Raw genomic sequence first — 17,858 nt, forward strand, 5'->3', positions numbered from 1 at the left:
TGGGTTGTAACGTAACCTGTGACTCTGACACGATTGTTTCAAGTTTGTAAGCTGCAGCGAACTTGACCAAATAAACTTCAATGTCAGCGTTGCAGACAATGGCAGACACTGGGAGCAACGTTGGACCTGGGGAGGGTGAGTAAGGTAGTTTGTTTGTTTTTTCCAGCTAGGGCAGAGGTTTCCTCAAGCTGGGAACTCCCTTTAAGGCTACATTCCCACGATGAGATTTTCTGCACCATTTCTTCACTAATTAAGTAAAATATGTTACTTGTTTTTTTGTTTTTAAATCTGCAGAGTAAAAAACTCCACAAAACCCATCGTGGGAATATAACCGTACTCACTTTTTCAAGTGCAGATTATTAGCAGCTTAGTAAATTGTAAACTTTTGGAAGAATGAAATCCCATATACTGTATAAAAGATTTATTTTCAGTATTTTTTCTTCTATTTTTGTCCGCAGGTTCCTTAGGTCCTGGAGCCGTCGCTGCGATCGTCTTGGCAGCTCTACTTGGCACCTCCGTCCTCATCGCTCTGATTGTTATCACACTCAGAAAATTCTCTGCTTCTTAAACCAATAAAGAATCACATTGTGTTTCTACCCTTTATGGTCAGGTTGAAACTGTGAGCTAAAACACGAGCAAGCGAACTGCAAGTAGATCCCATTTTCTCCAAGCAATGGTTTTATCAGTGGCTTTGTACTGGGAACACAGGTTCATAGAACCCAAACTAATCTAATTTACAAGCCTTAACATGGGACCTATACAACCCCCCTCCTCCACCATCAAAAATGCCGCCACATTGCAAGGACCGTGAATATAAAACAAGATAAAAAGAAAATGCTCTCACCACGGTATAAACATTGGATACAGCTGACACCTTCAGTTAGATGATACTGAAATAAAAATATATTGAGGAGCTGATATAAAAGTGTGAGGTGTGGGCACCAGCATAATACAGGCTAAAATTGGAGCAAATACCAGCACTGTGTCCCCAAAAGCCAATTATTTCCTCACAAAATATATTCTGTCGCATCATTGTGTGGCATGTAGACCATAATGAAGCTTGAGGCGGTTATTCGTGTCTCCTCCTCCATATTAGGGAGACATTTTAATCTATATGCCCAAGGTTGAGACATTTTGTAAGACATGATTGAAGTCTAGAATTCGGGCACAGTCAGATGGCCGTATAAACCGGAGCAAGATTGGAACGCAAAGCACTGACTGGTCAGCTGCTCTTCTGACCCGAATGTGTCAGCTGCATAGATATATAAGCTGTCATGCTTGAGTAGGGAGACCCGCTGGCCAGTCCGATCATTGTGTTCCAACCTTGGTCCGATTTTATACATCTGACAGCCCCGAAGACAAATTTCACACGTGACCCCTACCTAATAAATTTGGTAGAAGAATATATGGCAGACTAGAAGATTCTTCCACCATTTTTTTTTGTTATGAGTCAGGCTTCTGTAGTCAGCAGTCCGCCAGCTTCCAGCGCTGGTTGATGGGAGTTGTAGTACCGTTGCCCATTTAGGCAAGCCTGCCTCAATACATTACTAATGTCTATTATACAAGATATAAAGCCAATATACAGTTTTATCTGTCCATAAATCTTCTGTGTGTGTGCCCATCTTTGTGTGCATTATGTGTCCTTGCTTTTGATCCTTAACCTGCTGTGTCCTATTGCCTTATTGTATGGCTGCCTGTAGAACAGTAACACACATCTGTAGATAATATACATATATTTATATAGAATATTTGCATCGCGTCACAGACACACTGCTTCTTTCCCCGTCCCCTCCCCGAGCATGCTGCCCCATGCCATCTCCGGGGGTCACTGCCGCGTTCTGCTTCCCATCTTCCGCCGGTCTTTGTTCTGACTGCCTTCATCGGTTTTGTGCACCCTGAAGCACTCCTTCAGATTCTGCGTCCTGACGTGCTTGTTCAGTATTTCTTCTGTCACTGTGCTGGGGAACCAGCCCCTCTCTTGGTCATGCAGACGTTCACCAAACACCCAACCTGGGAGAAAAAGGGAAAACTGGACTATTATTCTGAATATTATATGATCTGTGGAAGCAACTACTGTGGCTTCAATGTTCTGATCTCATAAAGCCGTTATATTCTACATAAACATTGGTTACCAATAAATATAACACGAAATTTATGGCTGAAACTGAAAGAGATTCTACCACCGTGAAAGAAAGTCCTACATCGTTATCATGTGTGGGTAGAGACACAGCTTCCAATACTAATTATCATCCTATTCACTCCCATGTAGTGAGCCGGCAGGGTCCGAGCTCCGTAGTGCGTCCCCGGGGCTCCTAAGCTCTGACGAACAGAATAGTGAGCCACATTGGTGGATAGCGCATAGACCGTTGGCATTGTCATTGCAATGAGCAGTGCATGCACAGATTATTTTCCTGCCTGATCTACAATAAAATGGCACCATGTGTGCTATATGCACAGTCTCAAAAATGTATATGAGCCAAATTCTCAATCGACACGTGTCACCTACGGTGCCAAACAAGAGGCAGGTCGTGGAAATATCAGTGACCTGTCATTTAAACAATAAAGGCAGGTGGAGGGGCCGGGGCAGGAGGAGAAGACCCATTATACAGTGTGACCCCTGTGCGCCAAAATTTAATTTGCAGAAAACGTCAAATGCTAATTAAAGAAGAACAAAAAGAGCGGATTTCTTCACCAAAGGTATTAAATTCATCTGTGTAACATCACCATTAAAGCCATGACTTTACATTGCAAAATTGTGCTGATATGTTCTCTTTAAAGAGAATCTGTCACTTGCCATAAATATGTAATTTTTTAACCTGGTTTAAATGCTGCTGTTTCTCCATAATCTGGTGTTGTTTTCCTTTTGTTCCTGCGACCGTCCGCTCTTGAGATATTGCCCTCTCTTTCCTCTATATAAATGTAGTCTTGTTAGCCAAGCAGGTGTGGTCCAGAAGAAGAGACCCACAGAGAAATGTTGGAGACAGCATCAAGTTGGTAACAATACTAGATTTACATACAGTTAATCTGACAGATAGAAGCTACACTGTTGATTTAGGATAATCCAGCAACTATAGGGGTTAAAATGGTTGTAGCAGACAGGGAGTGGTTAGTTCAGCCCCAAGGCATATTGGGAAAGTTATTATTGTGCCCAGGAGATCCTAGAGTAAGGTGTGTTAGAGAGTCACCTGACAGGCTGAAATCATTGCTATGAACAAAGAAGCAGTCAGGACACTCAGGGGCATCTTTATTACATCAAGGTAGAAGTGAGAGAGCTACAGCACCAGACTCATCACCCTCGCCCTACCTCACTGACTGAAAGGTACAGGTCTGCTTAGGTTAAGACACTGTGTGTGAAGAGAAGTTATCTGTGAAGAGACTTTCACATATGTTGATGAAGCATTGAATGGAGAGAAGTGATTCTGTGTGATGAAATGGCGCTTGAATAAAACGGTGTTCAACTTCAGATCAGAACTGTGTCATAGCTGTGTGCCTGTAAATTGTTACCTCCCCTCTCCTGTGAAGAATTACAATTAATGGTTGCCCTGAGTAAGATTTCCCCAGGATTCCAAAAAGAACACAAGTTTCCTTTGTATCGCCTTCATATACTGAGTGGTGTACTTGGACATACATACATGCGCCCACTGAACACTGGCGTCACTGTCCCCACCTTCATGCGAATTGAATATGAAGAGGAAGTCAACAGCCCGGACTACTTCTTCATGTTTGAGTCGACAGAAAACGGGGACAGTAACGCCAGCGCTGACTGGGCTCTTGGGTTACGTCATAACAACAGCAAGGAAGCCCCAGAGAGAGCGAGTGCTGACACCACTGGAACAAAGCCGGCACAGGAGGTGAGTATCAGCTTTTTTATTTTATTGGGGCCAAACATTTAGATCAACAAGGGGTCGTCCTTGAATATTTACCCAGGTAAAGAAAACAAAACAAAAAATCCATTTTTATGGCAACTGACAGGTTCTCTTTAAAGGTCGTTATTCATGGTTCCCACGGTAGTCAACTTGTTCTATTGAATCATGTGGATCTGTGGATCTCAGGTATGTTCCTGCTTGCTTAGTGAGATAACAAAAATATACTACTATATTACATATCATGACCAGAAAAAATTACAAAATTCATCCTAGAGCGAGGAATGTTGAAGAAAAAATGCATTGAAACAATGAAAAATGGCCGTTGGGTTCCTGAAATTAAAAGGAATCTGTCACTAGAAAAAAGTCTCTTAACCTGCAGATATGGGGTTAATCTGCAGGTAAATAGCATAATTAAGTGCCCAGTGCCCTCACTTATCACAACTCTGAGGGGAGAAAATTAAAGGGAACCTGTCACCCCCAAAATCGAAGATGAGCTAAGCCCACCGGCATCAGGGACTTATCTACAGCATTCTGTAATGTTGTAGATAAGCCCCCGATGTATCCTGAAAGATGAGAAAACGAGGTTAGATTATACTCACCCAGGGGCGGTCCCGCTGCGGTCCGGTTCGGGTCTGATGAGCGTCGCGGTCCGGGGCCTCCCATCTTCTTACGATGACGTCCTCTTCTTGTCTTCATGCTCCGGCGCAGGCGCACTTTGTCTGCCCTGTTGAGGGCAGAGCAAAGTACTGCAGTGCGCAGGCGCCAAGAAAGGTCAGAGAGGCCCGGCGCCTTCGCACTGCAGTACTTTGCTCTGCCCTCAACAGGTCAGACAAAGTACACCTGCGCTGGAGCCGCGGCATGAAGACAAGAAGAGGACGTCATCCTATGAAGATGGGAGGCCCTGGACTAGACCGTGACGCCCATCGGACCAGACCGCCCCCCCCCAGGTGAGTATAATTTAACCTCGTTTTCACTTCGATTTTGGGGGTGATAGGTTCCCTTTAACTTTATCCCCCGGTAATGTTCCGGTTTCAGTCGTGAGGGCAGTGGTGGTGCAGGTTCAGGCACCGCTCTGTGTATAGAGAGTGGTGGCTGTAATAATGCCCCCTGCACTGACTGACACTCGCTCTGCATTGGGACTCAGCTATCAGTCAGGGCTGGGGGTGCAGTCACAGCCACCACTCTGTATACACAGAGTGTCGCCGCCCCAGTGGCTAAGTGCGGAACAATGCTGGGGGCAATAAAGTTAATTTTCTCCCAGCAGCGTTTGGCTAAGTGCGGACGCTGGGCAGGTTAGTAACGCTATTAACCTGAAAACTAACCCCATATTTGCAGGTTAATTGCATTTTTTCTGGGAACAGATTCCCTTTAAAGAAATAAGTTGTGGGAGTGAATCATGGGATTTCTCTTGAAGGGAATCTGTCAGCAGGCCTTTCTCTTTAATCTGAGAGCGCATGATATAGGGTCTGAGAGCCTGATTCCAGCAATGTGTCACTTACTGGGCTGTGTTGTTATTTCACACAAAAAATCATTATTTTATCAGCAGAAGATTATCACTAGAGTACTAGGTGTCTCGTGCCTCCTTGTCAACTGCTCTGTATAACCTGGCCCGTTGCCACTGATTAGCAGATTTCTGTCAATGTACAGAGTGAGCTGTCAATCAGTGGTGTGGGCGGGTTATACAGAGCTCAGTATTCTAAAACAGGGATTGTATCACAACTGCTGCACCCAGTAAACTAAGTTACACATCACTGGAATCAGGCAGGGTCTCTGTCACTGTCAGATTACATAGCAAAAACATGGTGACAGATTCCCTTTAAGCTCAGTGTCTTGCAGTTGGAACATACAGGTGCTTCTCACAAAATTAGAATATCATCAAAAAGTTAATTTATTTCAGTTCTTCAATACAAAAAGTGAAATTCATCTATTATATATAGTCATTACAGAGTGATCTATTTCAAGTGATTATTTCTGTTAATGTTGATGATTATGGCTTACAGCCAATGAAAACCCAAAAGTCATTATCGCAGTAAATTTAAGCATTTAAAAAGGTCCCTTAGGCTACGTTCAGACTAGCGTTGCGCGCCGCTGCGTCGGCGACGCAATGCACGCCGCACAGAAAAACGCGGCAAAACGCACGCAAAAACGCTGCGTTTTGCGACGCGTGCGTCGTTTTTTGCTGAAAATTGGACGCAAGAAAAATGCAACTTGTTGCGTTTTCTTGGTCCGACGCTAGCGGCAAAAAAGACGCAAGTGTTGCAAAACGCAACACACAAAAACGCATGCGTCCCCCATGTTAAACATAGGGGCGCATGACGCGTGCGTCGTCGCTGCGTCGCCCGACGCTAAGGCGACGCACACTAGCAGAACGCTAGTGTGAACGTAGCCTAAGTCTGTTGCAGTAGCTCCACAATCATTGGAAATACTGCTGACTTGTCCTGTAATCTGAGTGGAACATAGCACGTATGGTGTAAAATACGGCAGTGCCATGGCACAAGGCTCGGTTATAGCTAAGCCTTTTCTAGCATGGAGATATTCCACAAAAGGTCCTTTGTGAAAGTGCTCAGTTTAATAAAGAAAGCTTAACAAATGTATCAGTTTTATTTGTATTGTTCTTTTGAAGATAACATTCTCTCCTGTTCATTAGTACAAACAATACCCCAAATTTTACAATCTGCACTTCTTCATATTAGTTTTTAATGGGAAATTGTCACTAGATTTTCGAAGAGTTAAACCAACACCATGATGTGATAGCAATGATTTATTGTTCTATTACTCTGTTGTGAATGTTTTGGTTTCCCTTACTTTTTCTTACAAACCAATAAAAACCATTGTGAAAGTTTATAGTGCTTAGTCATAACTTTCTAAACATGCCAATTATAAAATTATCCAAATTACTATCCTGGATAGGAATAAATTCTAAGACAGTGCATGCTCTATGCAAACTGCTCACCAACAATCACATGGGCACAGGCAGGATCGTGAAAAGAATCATGTGGGCAGAGGCAGGGTGGTGAAGGGAATCACGTGGGCAGAGGCAGGGTGGTAGGGTGGTGAAGGGTATCACGTGGGCAGAGGCAGGGTGGTGAAGAGAATCACGTAGTCAGAGGCAGGGTGGTGAAGGGAATCACGTGGGCAGAGGCAGGGTGGTGAAGGGAATCACGTGTGCAGAGGCAGGGTGGTGTAGGGAATCACGTGGGCAGAGGCAGGGTGGTGAAGGGAATCACGTGGGCACAGGCAGGGTGGTGTAGGGAATCACGTGGGCAGAGGCAGGGTGGTGAAGGGAATCACGTGTGCAGAGGCGGGGTGGTGAAGGGAATCACGTGTGCAGAGGCGGGATGGTGAAGGGAATCAAGTGTGCAGAGGCGGGGTGGTGAAGGGAATCACGTGTGCAGAGGCGGGGTGGTGAAGGGAATCAAGTGTGCAGAGGCAGGGTGGTGAAGGGAATCACGTGGGCAGAGGCACTGTGGTGAAGGGAATCACGTGGGCAGAGGCAGGGTGGTGAAGGGAATCACGTGGGCAGAGGCAGGGTGGTGAAGGGAATCACGTGGGCAGAGGCAGGGTGGTGAAGGGAATCACGTGGGCAGAGGCAGGGTGGTGAAGGGAATCACGTGTGCAGAGGCAGGGTGGTGAAGGGAATCACGTGGGCAGAGGCACTGTGGTGAAGGGAATCACGTGGGCAGAGGCAGGGTGGTGAAGGGAATCACGTGTGCAGAGGCAGGGTGGTGAAGGGAATCATGTGGGCAGAGGCACTGTGGTGAAGGGAATCATGTGGGCAGAGGCAGGGTGGTGAAGGGAATCATGTGTGCAGAGGCAGGGTGGTGAAGGGAATCACGTGGGCAGTGGCAGGGTGGTGAAGGAAATCACGTGGGCAGAGGCAGGGTGGTGAAGGGAATCACGTGGGCACAGGCAGGGTGGTGTAGGGAATCACGTGGGCAGAGGCAGGGTGGTGAAGGGAATCACGTGTGCAGAGGCGGGGTGGTGAAGGGAATCACGTGTGCAGAGGCGGGATGGTGAAGGGAATCAAGTGTGCAGAGGCAGGGTGGTGAAGGGAATCACGTGTGCAGAGGCGGGGTGGTGAAGGGAATCAAGTGTGCAGAGGCAGGGTGGTGAAGGGAATCACGTGGGCAGAGGCACTGTGGTGAAGGGAATCACGTGGGCAGAGGCAGGGTGGTGAAGGGAATCACGTGGGCAGAGGCAGGGTGGTGAAGGGAATCACGTGGGCAGAGGCAGGGTGGTGAAGGGAATCACGTGTGCAGAGGCAGGGTGGTGAAGGGAATCACGTGGGCAGAGGCACTGTGGTGAAGGGAATCACGTGGGCAGAGGCAGGGTGGTGAAGGGAATCACGTGTGCAGAGGCAGGGTGGTGAAGGGAATCATGTGGGCAGAGGCACTGTGGTGAAGGGAATCATGTGGGCAGAGGCAGGGTGGTGAAGGGAATCATGTGTGCAGAGGCAGGGTGGTGAAGGGAATCACGTGGGCAGAGGCAGGGTGGTGGAGGAAATCATGTGGGCAGAGGCGGGGTGGTGAAGAGTCCTGGCTGTTGGTATGCCTATTCTGAGTAGTTTGATGACTAGAACTGAAGTCAAACTTCCAGCGAGACATCAATACAAGCAGAATGAGTGTGCTAGCAGTGGTCACATGATGTGACTCCTCAGACCTCAAGCCCCGCCTAGATGACTCATGTTTAGTCATTTTCATATAATGAATAGTACCTTTTAGCATTTTTTTAAATAGACAGGCATCACATGTAATGGGGGGTTTAGGGACCCTCATTCTGGAGACCAGTGCGATTGCCACAGTTGGGACCTGCTGCTGTTAGACATTCATGACACTTTCCATGGCTATGCCACAAAGGTTTGTTATGAGACCACCTCTTTAACTCTCTAGCTTGGATTTGTAGTTTAGTAACCGCTAGAGACCCCTAGATTGGAGACCCCTGGTCTACAGCTGCACAGATATGTACACAATTATCTGTATACCGGCTTTCATCGCACATCCCAGCATGGCTGTCATCCTACGCAGCCCTTCTAGGAGACATGTGGAAATGACTGCAGATTAAATGAAATCTCCTCTGCATACTGCAAAGGGTTGATTTTTGAAGCTCCGATAATAGTTGAGTAGATCAAGCTTGTCATTGTGCTACAATTCTTTATTCTTAGCCCGTCACTCAGAGAAGCAATTCTGCCTGCCAGCCTGACACAGGTATTCTGCTGCCGAAATCTGTCACAGTCTGATTATGAATATCATAATGCTAATGCCGTTGGGATCTGACTGTCACTAGTGAGACACGTACCATCATCTGTCTTGTCCAGGACATTGAGAAGGTCTGCCAGATCAAGAGACAGCTCGTCTGGCTCCTGGGCAATGTACGGGTGGACACACTGCACTTGCGGACAGTCTGTAGGGAGAGCAAACCGAGAACAACAAATTATAACCTAAGACATATGATTACATTACAGATCAGCCTACACAGGTCATCAGTCTTATTTCATGGTGTTATATTCTGCAAATTCGAGTGGGTGTGAATCGAGTCCCATTGCGTCGGCCATGAATTCTAGGATTGCTGTACAAGAGGGTGAGAACCAACCCTTACCTGGTGGCATCCGCAACGCTTCTTGCAATTAGCCGGCCTGGTCGGGGTCATTGTTGCATGACACACAGGTGACTTCGAGCCAGACCAGATAATAAAAAGACGATGTCATGTAAGAGGAAGGACGCCCTCTTACATCCAGCGACCACAGACCACCGTTGTGGCAGATGGAATGGGACGTTCAAATAAATTCTAACCAACTCTACTACAAATACAAACTGATTTTTCATAATCTAGATTAGTCTTAGAATATCTATAACACAACAAAAGGGATACAAATATAGAATACCAACATAAAGGGGCTGCCAGTAGAGGAATGCCTACATGTACGGGTTGGTGACCCTTTTGTGTTATGGTGACATTGTCCTTTAAAGAGGCTGTCTGGGGGTTTTCATTTCCAGACTCAGCCACTCTTACTCATAGATTTGCCTGTTATTGTCATTTCTTCCCACAGATAAAAAAAATAAAGATGATCCAGACTGTTTCCTCGCTACATTCAATTGAATTCAATATGGTGCAGAGTAGGGGGTGACTTGCTTTACGGCAGACCTTTTATTTCCTTCCCACTTATCACCTGCACAAGCAGATAATCATTTTACCTAAAAAGGGAATTGAGAACCATTTTTCCGTTGAGCTAGTCCTGTGATCACACCAGCCTCTGCACTTATTTAAGCAGGGTGTATAAGTAGCCTCATGGTATCTGTGACTTTGATAACTTCTGGATAGTATATTAGAAAGGAGAGGTCTGCACCACAAATTACTCTTTTTTTTTTTAATCTCTACTTGGTACTATATATAATATTTAAAGAATACTGTGACATTTTTAGAGGAACATACCTTACAATGGATAGTGTTTAACATACTGAAAATTGGTTAGGACCAGCAGGACCAGGCAGGGTGGCAGGGTTTACTGGCCTTAAATAATAAGGTTGGGACAGTAATTTTCATGTCACTTCCAATGACCGCAACCTCCTTCTGGGTAATCCAGAGTGACACTAGGACCGTGAGACACGATTACATAGTAACATAGTAACATAGTTAGTAAGGCCGAAAAAAGACATTTGTCCATCCAGTTCAGCCTATATTCCATCATAATAAATACCCAGATCTACGTCCTTCTACAGAACCTAATAATTGTATGATACAATATTGTTCTGCTCCAGGAAGACATCCAGGCCTCTCTTGAACCCCTCGACTGAGTTCGCCATCACCACCTCCTCAGGCAAGCAATTCCAGATTCTCACTGCCCTAACAGTAAAGAATCCTCTTCTGTGTTGGTGGAAAAACCTTCTCTCCTCCAGACGCAAAGAATGCCCCCTTGTGCCCGTCACCTTCCTTGGTATAAACAGATCCTCAGCGAGATATTTGTATTGTCCCCTTATATACTTATACATGGTTATTAGATCGCCCCTCAGTCGTCTTTTTTCTAGACTAAATAATCCTAATTTTGCTAATCTATCTGGGTATTGTAGTTCTCCCATCCCCTTTATTAATTTTGTTGCCCTCCTTTGTACTCTCTCTAGTTCCATTATATCCTTCCTGAGCACCGGTGCCCAAAACTGGACACAGTACTCCATGTGCGGTCTAACTAGGGATTTGTACAGAGGCAGTATAATGCTCTCATCATGTGTATCCAGACCTCTTTTAATGCACCCCATGATCCTGTTTGCCTTGGCAGCTGCTGCCTGGCACTGGCTGCTCCAGGTAAGTTTATCATTAACTAGGATCCCCAAGTCCTTCTCCCTGTCAGATTTACCCAGTGGTTTCCCGTTCAGTGTGTAATGGTGATATTGATTCCTTCTTCCCATGTGTATAACCTTACATTTATCATTGTTAAACCTCATCTGCCACCTTTCAGCCCAAGTTTCCAACTTATCCAGATCCATCTGTAGCAGAATACTATCTTCTCTTGTATTAACTGCTTTACATAGTTTTGTATCATCTGCAAATATCGATATTTTACTGTGTAAACCTTCTACCAGATCATTAATGAATATGTTGAAGAGAACAGGTCCCAATACTGACCCCTGCGGTACCCCACTGGTCACAGCGACCCAGTTAGAGACTATACCATTTATAACCACCCTCTGCTTTCTATCACTAAGCCAGTTACTAACCCATTTACACACATTTTCCCCCAGACCAAGCATTCTCATTTTGTGTACCAACCTCTTGTGCGGCACGGTATCAAACGCTTACGGAGAGGTAAGTGGCTTCAGTATCGTCTAGGTGTATCCAGGCCTAATGCTTTCTCCTGAGGTTGAAATCCTCAACTCATGGAGTGAAGAATATGTATTAATAGTGAAAGCCCGTCTGCATTGCTCCTTCCCTAAGGCTAGAAGCTGGCAGCTTTCCACTCACCTACTTGAAATTCATACCGATGCTTCTTTAGGTTTGGTTTTATGTTTAATAAAGGTCTCGTTGGATTAGTTTTTATTTTGGGATTGGTTATCTGGCAAAAAAACATAGTCTGAAATGTCTTGTAAGTACTGAAAATATGACAGCTTGTATCATAAAACTGTCACACGCAGGAATTAGAAGGGTAAGTCCTAACATGTCCTTGATAATTGGGTCAAACATTGATGGATGCAGCCCTGCCGGTAAAATGATGACACAATATAGGTTTGTATCAGCGCAATGCGACGCAACAAGAACTCATTAAAAAGTGACATTGTCAATTTGCGCTATATTTCTCTCCGATGAAACAAAGCTTTTCTCTGCGGTTGCTGATACTGTAAAAAACCCATATTGCTCACACTGTTACTTATATACCACAGACCACCATGTTGTAGTGGGCACTAATATACCTAATAATGTAACCTGTTAGTGATGGGCGAACATACTCGTTACTCGAGATTTCTCGAGCACGCTCGGGTGACCTCCGAGTATTTGTTAGTGCTCGGAGATTTAGTTTTTATTGCCGCAGCTGAATGATTTACATCTGTTAGCCAGCATAAGTACATGTGGGGATTCCCTAGCAACCAGGCAACCCCCACATGTACTTATGTGGGCTAACAGATGTAAATCATTCAGCTGCGGCAATAAAAACAAAATCTCTGAGCACTAAAAAATACTCGGAGGTCACATGAGCGTGCTCGAGAAATCTCGAGTAACGAGTATATTCGCTCATCACTATAGCCTGTCATCCTAATGAGGACTTTCCCCGTGATCAGCTGTCCACTTACATGTCACATTTGTCTGTGCAAAACTCCAATCTGCATCTGTATGGACAGAAGAAGAGGTGAACTGCTGACAGCAACTGATTTTCTAATGGTGTTCTGCAGCAACCATGCCAATCATGATCAGCAGAGGTTGGTCCCGGGACTATCACCATAATGAGGCCCAGCAGAAGAAAACCCCTTCAAGCACTGGTTAGGAGAAGAGCATTTGTTGTCACTATTTTAGGTTGATTATTACATAGTATATTAGTCCTTATTAATGATATGACTTCTGTGTACTTAAAATGTGCAATGCGGTGGAAAGTTGTACCATATATGCTGAACCCTCAGAATAATTTCCTCGAGTGGATCTAAAAGACCCCAAATCAATGTCATCCACTTGTATTTGCTTTGTAAATGGTGCTACTGTTACACACAAAGAACGTAAGATTAATAAGGTCTAAGATGCTCTTTGTGAATTAGTAAGAAACAGACCCTAGAGGTAAGCGATAAGAGGTTGGACCACAGGAGCCCATGAATTAGAGTTTAGGCCCATCGGAGGTTCCTCCTCCTCACAACTACAGTCCGCAGTTACACCAAAGAGGTCAAGCTTTAAAGGGTTATTTCAATCTTAGCAAGTAATAGGGTATGTGATAACTTACTGATCGCTGAGGTTCCGACTAATGCGAGCCCCACCAGTCCCAAGAATGGGACTCTGGGGAGATTAAGTGCATGACAACCGCTCCGTTCATGGTCTGTGGGACTGTTGCAACTTACCGAACACCCTGGCAGTGATGGAAACAAATTTTGTCCTACGATTTGGAACTAGAGATGTCATCCATCGCTTCATTTCACTTCTGAAAAACACAATTTTATCACACATATGTAGAATAAACGCAGAATAGTAGAAGAAATAAGACAACCAGGTAATTCCTCATCTGACAAGAACAGTACTGATATTTGATTAATGCGATTTGCTTATTGATTGGATGTCGTCAAAGCCTGAACGTGGGCAGGATGGAGTTGAGCTGAAATCAGCATTGTAGATCAACAGTCCTTTTATGAGCCTGTTCACCATCTGACATGGATTGCCAAGGCAGATTTTTGCTGCAGATGCGAAGCAGATCGGTACAAGAATTAACGCCATTCCATAAAGGTAACACTGGGCTTTTCCGTGCAGAATCCACAGTAATAAGTAGCATGCTGCATATTTCTGTGGTTGATTGAATTCTGCATTGCAGACATTTCCTATAGCAAGGAACAGGTTGTGTAAAAGCCAAGGATGTAGCGATCATCTGGGAGGGGGGCCTGCCAACTCCAGCGCCTACTTCAGGAGGATACGCATCTGAGGAAGCACATTCAGCTCCAGTGCATTGCCCTCCAGCTCCCTGCGCTGCAATACATGCTGCCGGGTAATCAGAGGCTGGCCGCTGACGTCGGCATGCCAGGTATTAGTGTCACGTGGCAGAGATGTCATGCGTTACCATAGCAGGTACATATATAACAGGATGGGGAGACATACTGGTATATAACAGGAAGGGGGACATATATTCCAGGATGGGGGCCCAGAATGGGGACATATATACCAAGAACATGCACAGGATGGGGGACATATATACTAGGATAGGGGCCCAGAATGGGGGACATATATCTGGAAGAGGCCCAGTATGGGGGACATTAGTACAGGATGGGGGACATTACTATATAATGAAAGGGGGAGGGGTGAATACATGTATTTATAGGATTTAGAACCCATACATCTGAACAAAATGCAGGCAGGGGGGTGCCCAAGTCCATCGGACTCTAGTTACGCCGCTGGTAAAAGCCCATTCACATGCATTGGATGCAAAGTGTTGTTGGTTTTAATGCAAATTTTTGCGCAAAATCTGCATGAAAATCTGTGTGAAATCTATCACTTGTGCATGAGCCCGAAGAGGAATGTCTGCCTTATATTAAGAGTTGTTAACTGGACACCCCTTCTTAATTGCTTACATTACTCTTCATTCACAGGGGTCAAGTGACATTATTATGCAACGTAACTGTTGCAGCCAAGCCATTCAGAGGTAGTTGACTACCTGCAGCTCTCGCAAAAGTATGAAGGCTGCAGCGGTCATGACTGCTGGGAATTGCAGCCCAGACATTACAGGAGTGGCTCTGGTCTGGGTGGTAAGTATATGTTTAAGAACAGGTTGTACAATTGTGCACAACCCCTTTAATAACATGGAGATGGCTGTCATCTCATTATTACATCACTAGAAATAGGAGTGCAGTGAAATTAGCATAGATGTCACCGCTATTCCCCACGCATGCGCAGTAACAGCCGCGTCATTACTGCGCATGCGTGGATACAGCTGGTAGAGCACGCAGTTGTGACTGTTACTGCACATGCGCGGGAATAGTGGAGACGTGTATGTCACTTGCGCCTGCACATGTGACACTGCCGCGGTGCCTTATGGGATTCAGGGACAGCGGCCGGAAGTCCCAACTGGCGATTATATATATATATATATATATATATATATATATATATATATATATATATATAGATTATTGGTCATTCCCTGAATAGAAAAAACTGGTGACAACAGTGGTCGGTAATCATAAGACATCAGGGCCATCTGTACTCGATGCATGTCGGTGCTAGTCATGTACTCACTGGGATGAAGCCTTTAACATGTAAGTAAACTCCCTTTCATGTGCATTTTCCAGGAGTTTCAGGATGAAGACATTGGCCAGGGACTGTCCTTGGTCTTCCAGCTCCTCAACACGCAGGAGGCCACGTGCAGCGACATCAAATACTTGATACCGGTCCCTAAATGTAAAATAAAAGATTTAAACCTTGCACTATTGACATTAGAATATATTATAATATAAGGAATACATTAATGATGCCATCATGCTGGGTCAGTGGGGTTCATCCTCTGCAGGCCATTACTGAGCAGTGCACCATCATGACCCTCACAGGCGGGAATAAAGAACCCAGCTTTTCAGCCAAAGACAGAAACGGAAGGAAAAATATATAAAAAAGACTGAAACTTCTCCCCTCGTATCTAATTCTATGGTTGGGTAAAAACTGTCAAGAAACCCAGAACGTGTGATTCCAGCCCAACTGTGCCCACATTTATGTGTACAATGAACGTATATTTTAGCTCATTTCTTACTAGTGCAGAGTAGCATGCAGGCTCCATGTAGAAATACCCCGGTTATTGCCCGCCATGTTCTACTCACCCGGGCTGACGTTTACACAGGAGCAGCAGATCGTTGAACAGGAACAGATATACAGGGCGGAATAGTTTTTTAGTTCGGAGGGTGCGAGAAGTGCGAGGCCCAGACATCTGCTGCAGTTCTCCCTGCTTTAATAACCAGCGGGAGTGAGAGATGATTGGCACAGACTGTCAAGAAAGCGAAAAAAAGCTATTTAAGACCAAAGAACCCAAGAAAAGAAAAACTATTTGGATACATTGGTAAAGTGATCCAATTAACCCTTTCCAAACATGGTCATTTTCTTTGTTTGCGCTTTCGTTTTTTTTCTTCCCCATCTTCCAAGAGCCATAACTTTTTTATTTTTCTGTCCACACAGCCATATGACAGCTTGATTTTTTTTTTTGCATGACAAGCTGTAGTTTCGAATAACACCATTCATGTTATCATTTTATATAACTGGAAAAAGAAAACGCAATTCCACAATGGTTTTTTTGTTTCGTTTTTACAGCATACATTGTGCTGTAAAAACAACACAACTATATGATTTTACAGATCAGTAAAATTACAATTATAGCAAACATGTTTAGCTTTTCTTAAATTTAAGTGGTGAAAAACAAGTTGCCATTTTCCAAGGCCTGCAGTGTTTTCACTCATTCATCAAGGCTTGCTTTGAGTGGCAAGTTGACATTTTTATTGATATCATTTTCTGTTAGATACGTTTTCATTGCTTCTTATTGCAGCGCTGCGGCGTCCTAAACATAAATTACACTGGTTAACGCAATTTTTCTGGCAAAAGGTTTTAAAACATATTTTAAGTCAATTTTGGCTGCTGATTACGAATATGAACTCCGTATTTGGCTATCACATCAGGATTTCGAGATATTTTAAAATTTGATGAAAATTACTCCTAATGTTTTATGATAAAAACACATGATTTTCGGTACTACATTTTGTATATTTTTAATCAAGGAATAACAAAGATTACAAAGTCTATGTACAGTGTAACGGGGTCTACCAAGCTGGGGTACCTCTTTCAGTACCATACCGTGTGTCAGGAGGTCCACTCTGCTTTGGCTGGAGTCTGAAAGAAGGACGCTGGCTGGAATTCCTTGGTTACCTGGGAGCATATAAAATATCACTGCTTCTCCACGTATTTCCAGTCTGACAACACTTTATTCACAGGACACAGAATATATATCACACAGATACAGAGGGCAGGCCAGACATACATTACAATAGCCACAGGGGGCCGGAGCCTGCCGATATTTACTGTGGGAATTACAAAGGTGGGGGGAGGACAGAAGGGGGATATCTTGTCCCCTCTGCCCAGGGGCGCAGCCTGTGGGCTGATGCATCTCACATGGAACCTATTATACATGCATATAACTGCACAACATATTCTGAGTGCTGAGTGGTTCCGTAACACGTAACACGGCTCCCCTTTTCAGCAACACGATCGGCATACACAGTCTGATCCTTAACAGATCGGTGTGGGGATGACCGAAGTTTATGGGGTTGGTACAAGTTCCGTTTGTTGACTTAGTCCATCGGCATTACCGTTTTCTTTGCCGGGTCTGTAGTGGATGGTGAAGTCCAGAGGTTGTAGGGCTGAACTCCACCGCAGTAATCTGGCGTTGTCTCCGGAGATCCGATTAAGCCAGACTACGGGATTATGATCCGTTAGGAGAGAAAACTGTCGTCCATACAAATATGGTTGCAACTTTTTGAGTGCCCTTACTACCGCCAGGCACTCCTTCTCGATGGCCGCATAGCTTACTTCACAGGGCAGTAGTTTCCGACTCAGGTAAGCTACCGGGTGTTCTTGGCCATCCGCCCCGACTTGGCTCAGTACTGCCCCCAATCCAAACATAGAAGCGTCTGTGTGAACCAGGAAACGTTTAGCTGGATCGGGTGCGGCCAATACAGGGGTATTGGTGAGGGCGTCCTTTAGTTGGCGGAAGGCTTCCTCGCACTCTGGGGCCCAGGTTACCTGGCGGGGTTGGTTCTTACGGGTCAGATCAGTGAGGGGCTTGGCTAC

The 17,858-nt window shown here is 44.9% G+C and overlaps 2 protein-coding genes across 5 annotated transcripts in view; one reads left to right on the forward strand and one right to left on the reverse strand.

Moving 5' to 3' along the window:
* Positions 1–596, forward strand: part of SNORC (secondary ossification center associated regulator of chondrocyte maturation) — a 140,773-nt gene extending 140,177 nt beyond the window's left edge. Inside the window, exon 3 of the mRNA XM_069727767.1 lies at positions 459–596. Coding sequence (XP_069583868.1) covers positions 459–568 — 110 coding nt within the window. The 3' untranslated portion in view covers positions 569–596. The remainder of the gene's footprint in view (positions 1–458) is intronic.
* A 1,122-nt stretch (positions 597–1,718) lies between these two features.
* The window catches only part of NGEF (neuronal guanine nucleotide exchange factor), a 248,634-nt gene continuing 232,494 nt past the window's right edge, over positions 1,719–17,858 (reverse strand). For 2 of the 4 annotated variants that reach the window (XM_069727763.1, XM_069727765.1), the window contains 6 exons: positions 15,845–16,008; positions 15,273–15,428; positions 13,394–13,473; positions 12,644–12,679; positions 9,162–9,266; positions 1,719–2,010 (listed from right to left, as the gene is read on the reverse strand). In XM_069727763.1, coding sequence (XP_069583864.1) covers positions 1,826–2,010; positions 9,162–9,266; positions 12,644–12,679; positions 13,394–13,473; positions 15,273–15,428; positions 15,845–16,008 — 726 coding nt within the window. In that variant the 3' untranslated portion in view covers positions 1,719–1,825. The remainder of the gene's footprint in view (positions 2,011–9,161; positions 9,267–12,643; positions 12,680–13,393; positions 13,474–15,272; positions 15,429–15,844; positions 16,009–17,858) is intronic. The other 2 variants (XM_069727764.1, XM_069727766.1) reach the window with 1 other exon arrangement.

The sequence above is a fragment of the Ranitomeya imitator genome, chromosome 5 (genome assembly GCF_032444005.1).
Source record: "Ranitomeya imitator isolate aRanImi1 chromosome 5, aRanImi1.pri, whole genome shotgun sequence".
In the NCBI taxonomy this organism is placed as follows: Eukaryota; Metazoa; Chordata; class Amphibia; order Anura; family Dendrobatidae; genus Ranitomeya; species Ranitomeya imitator.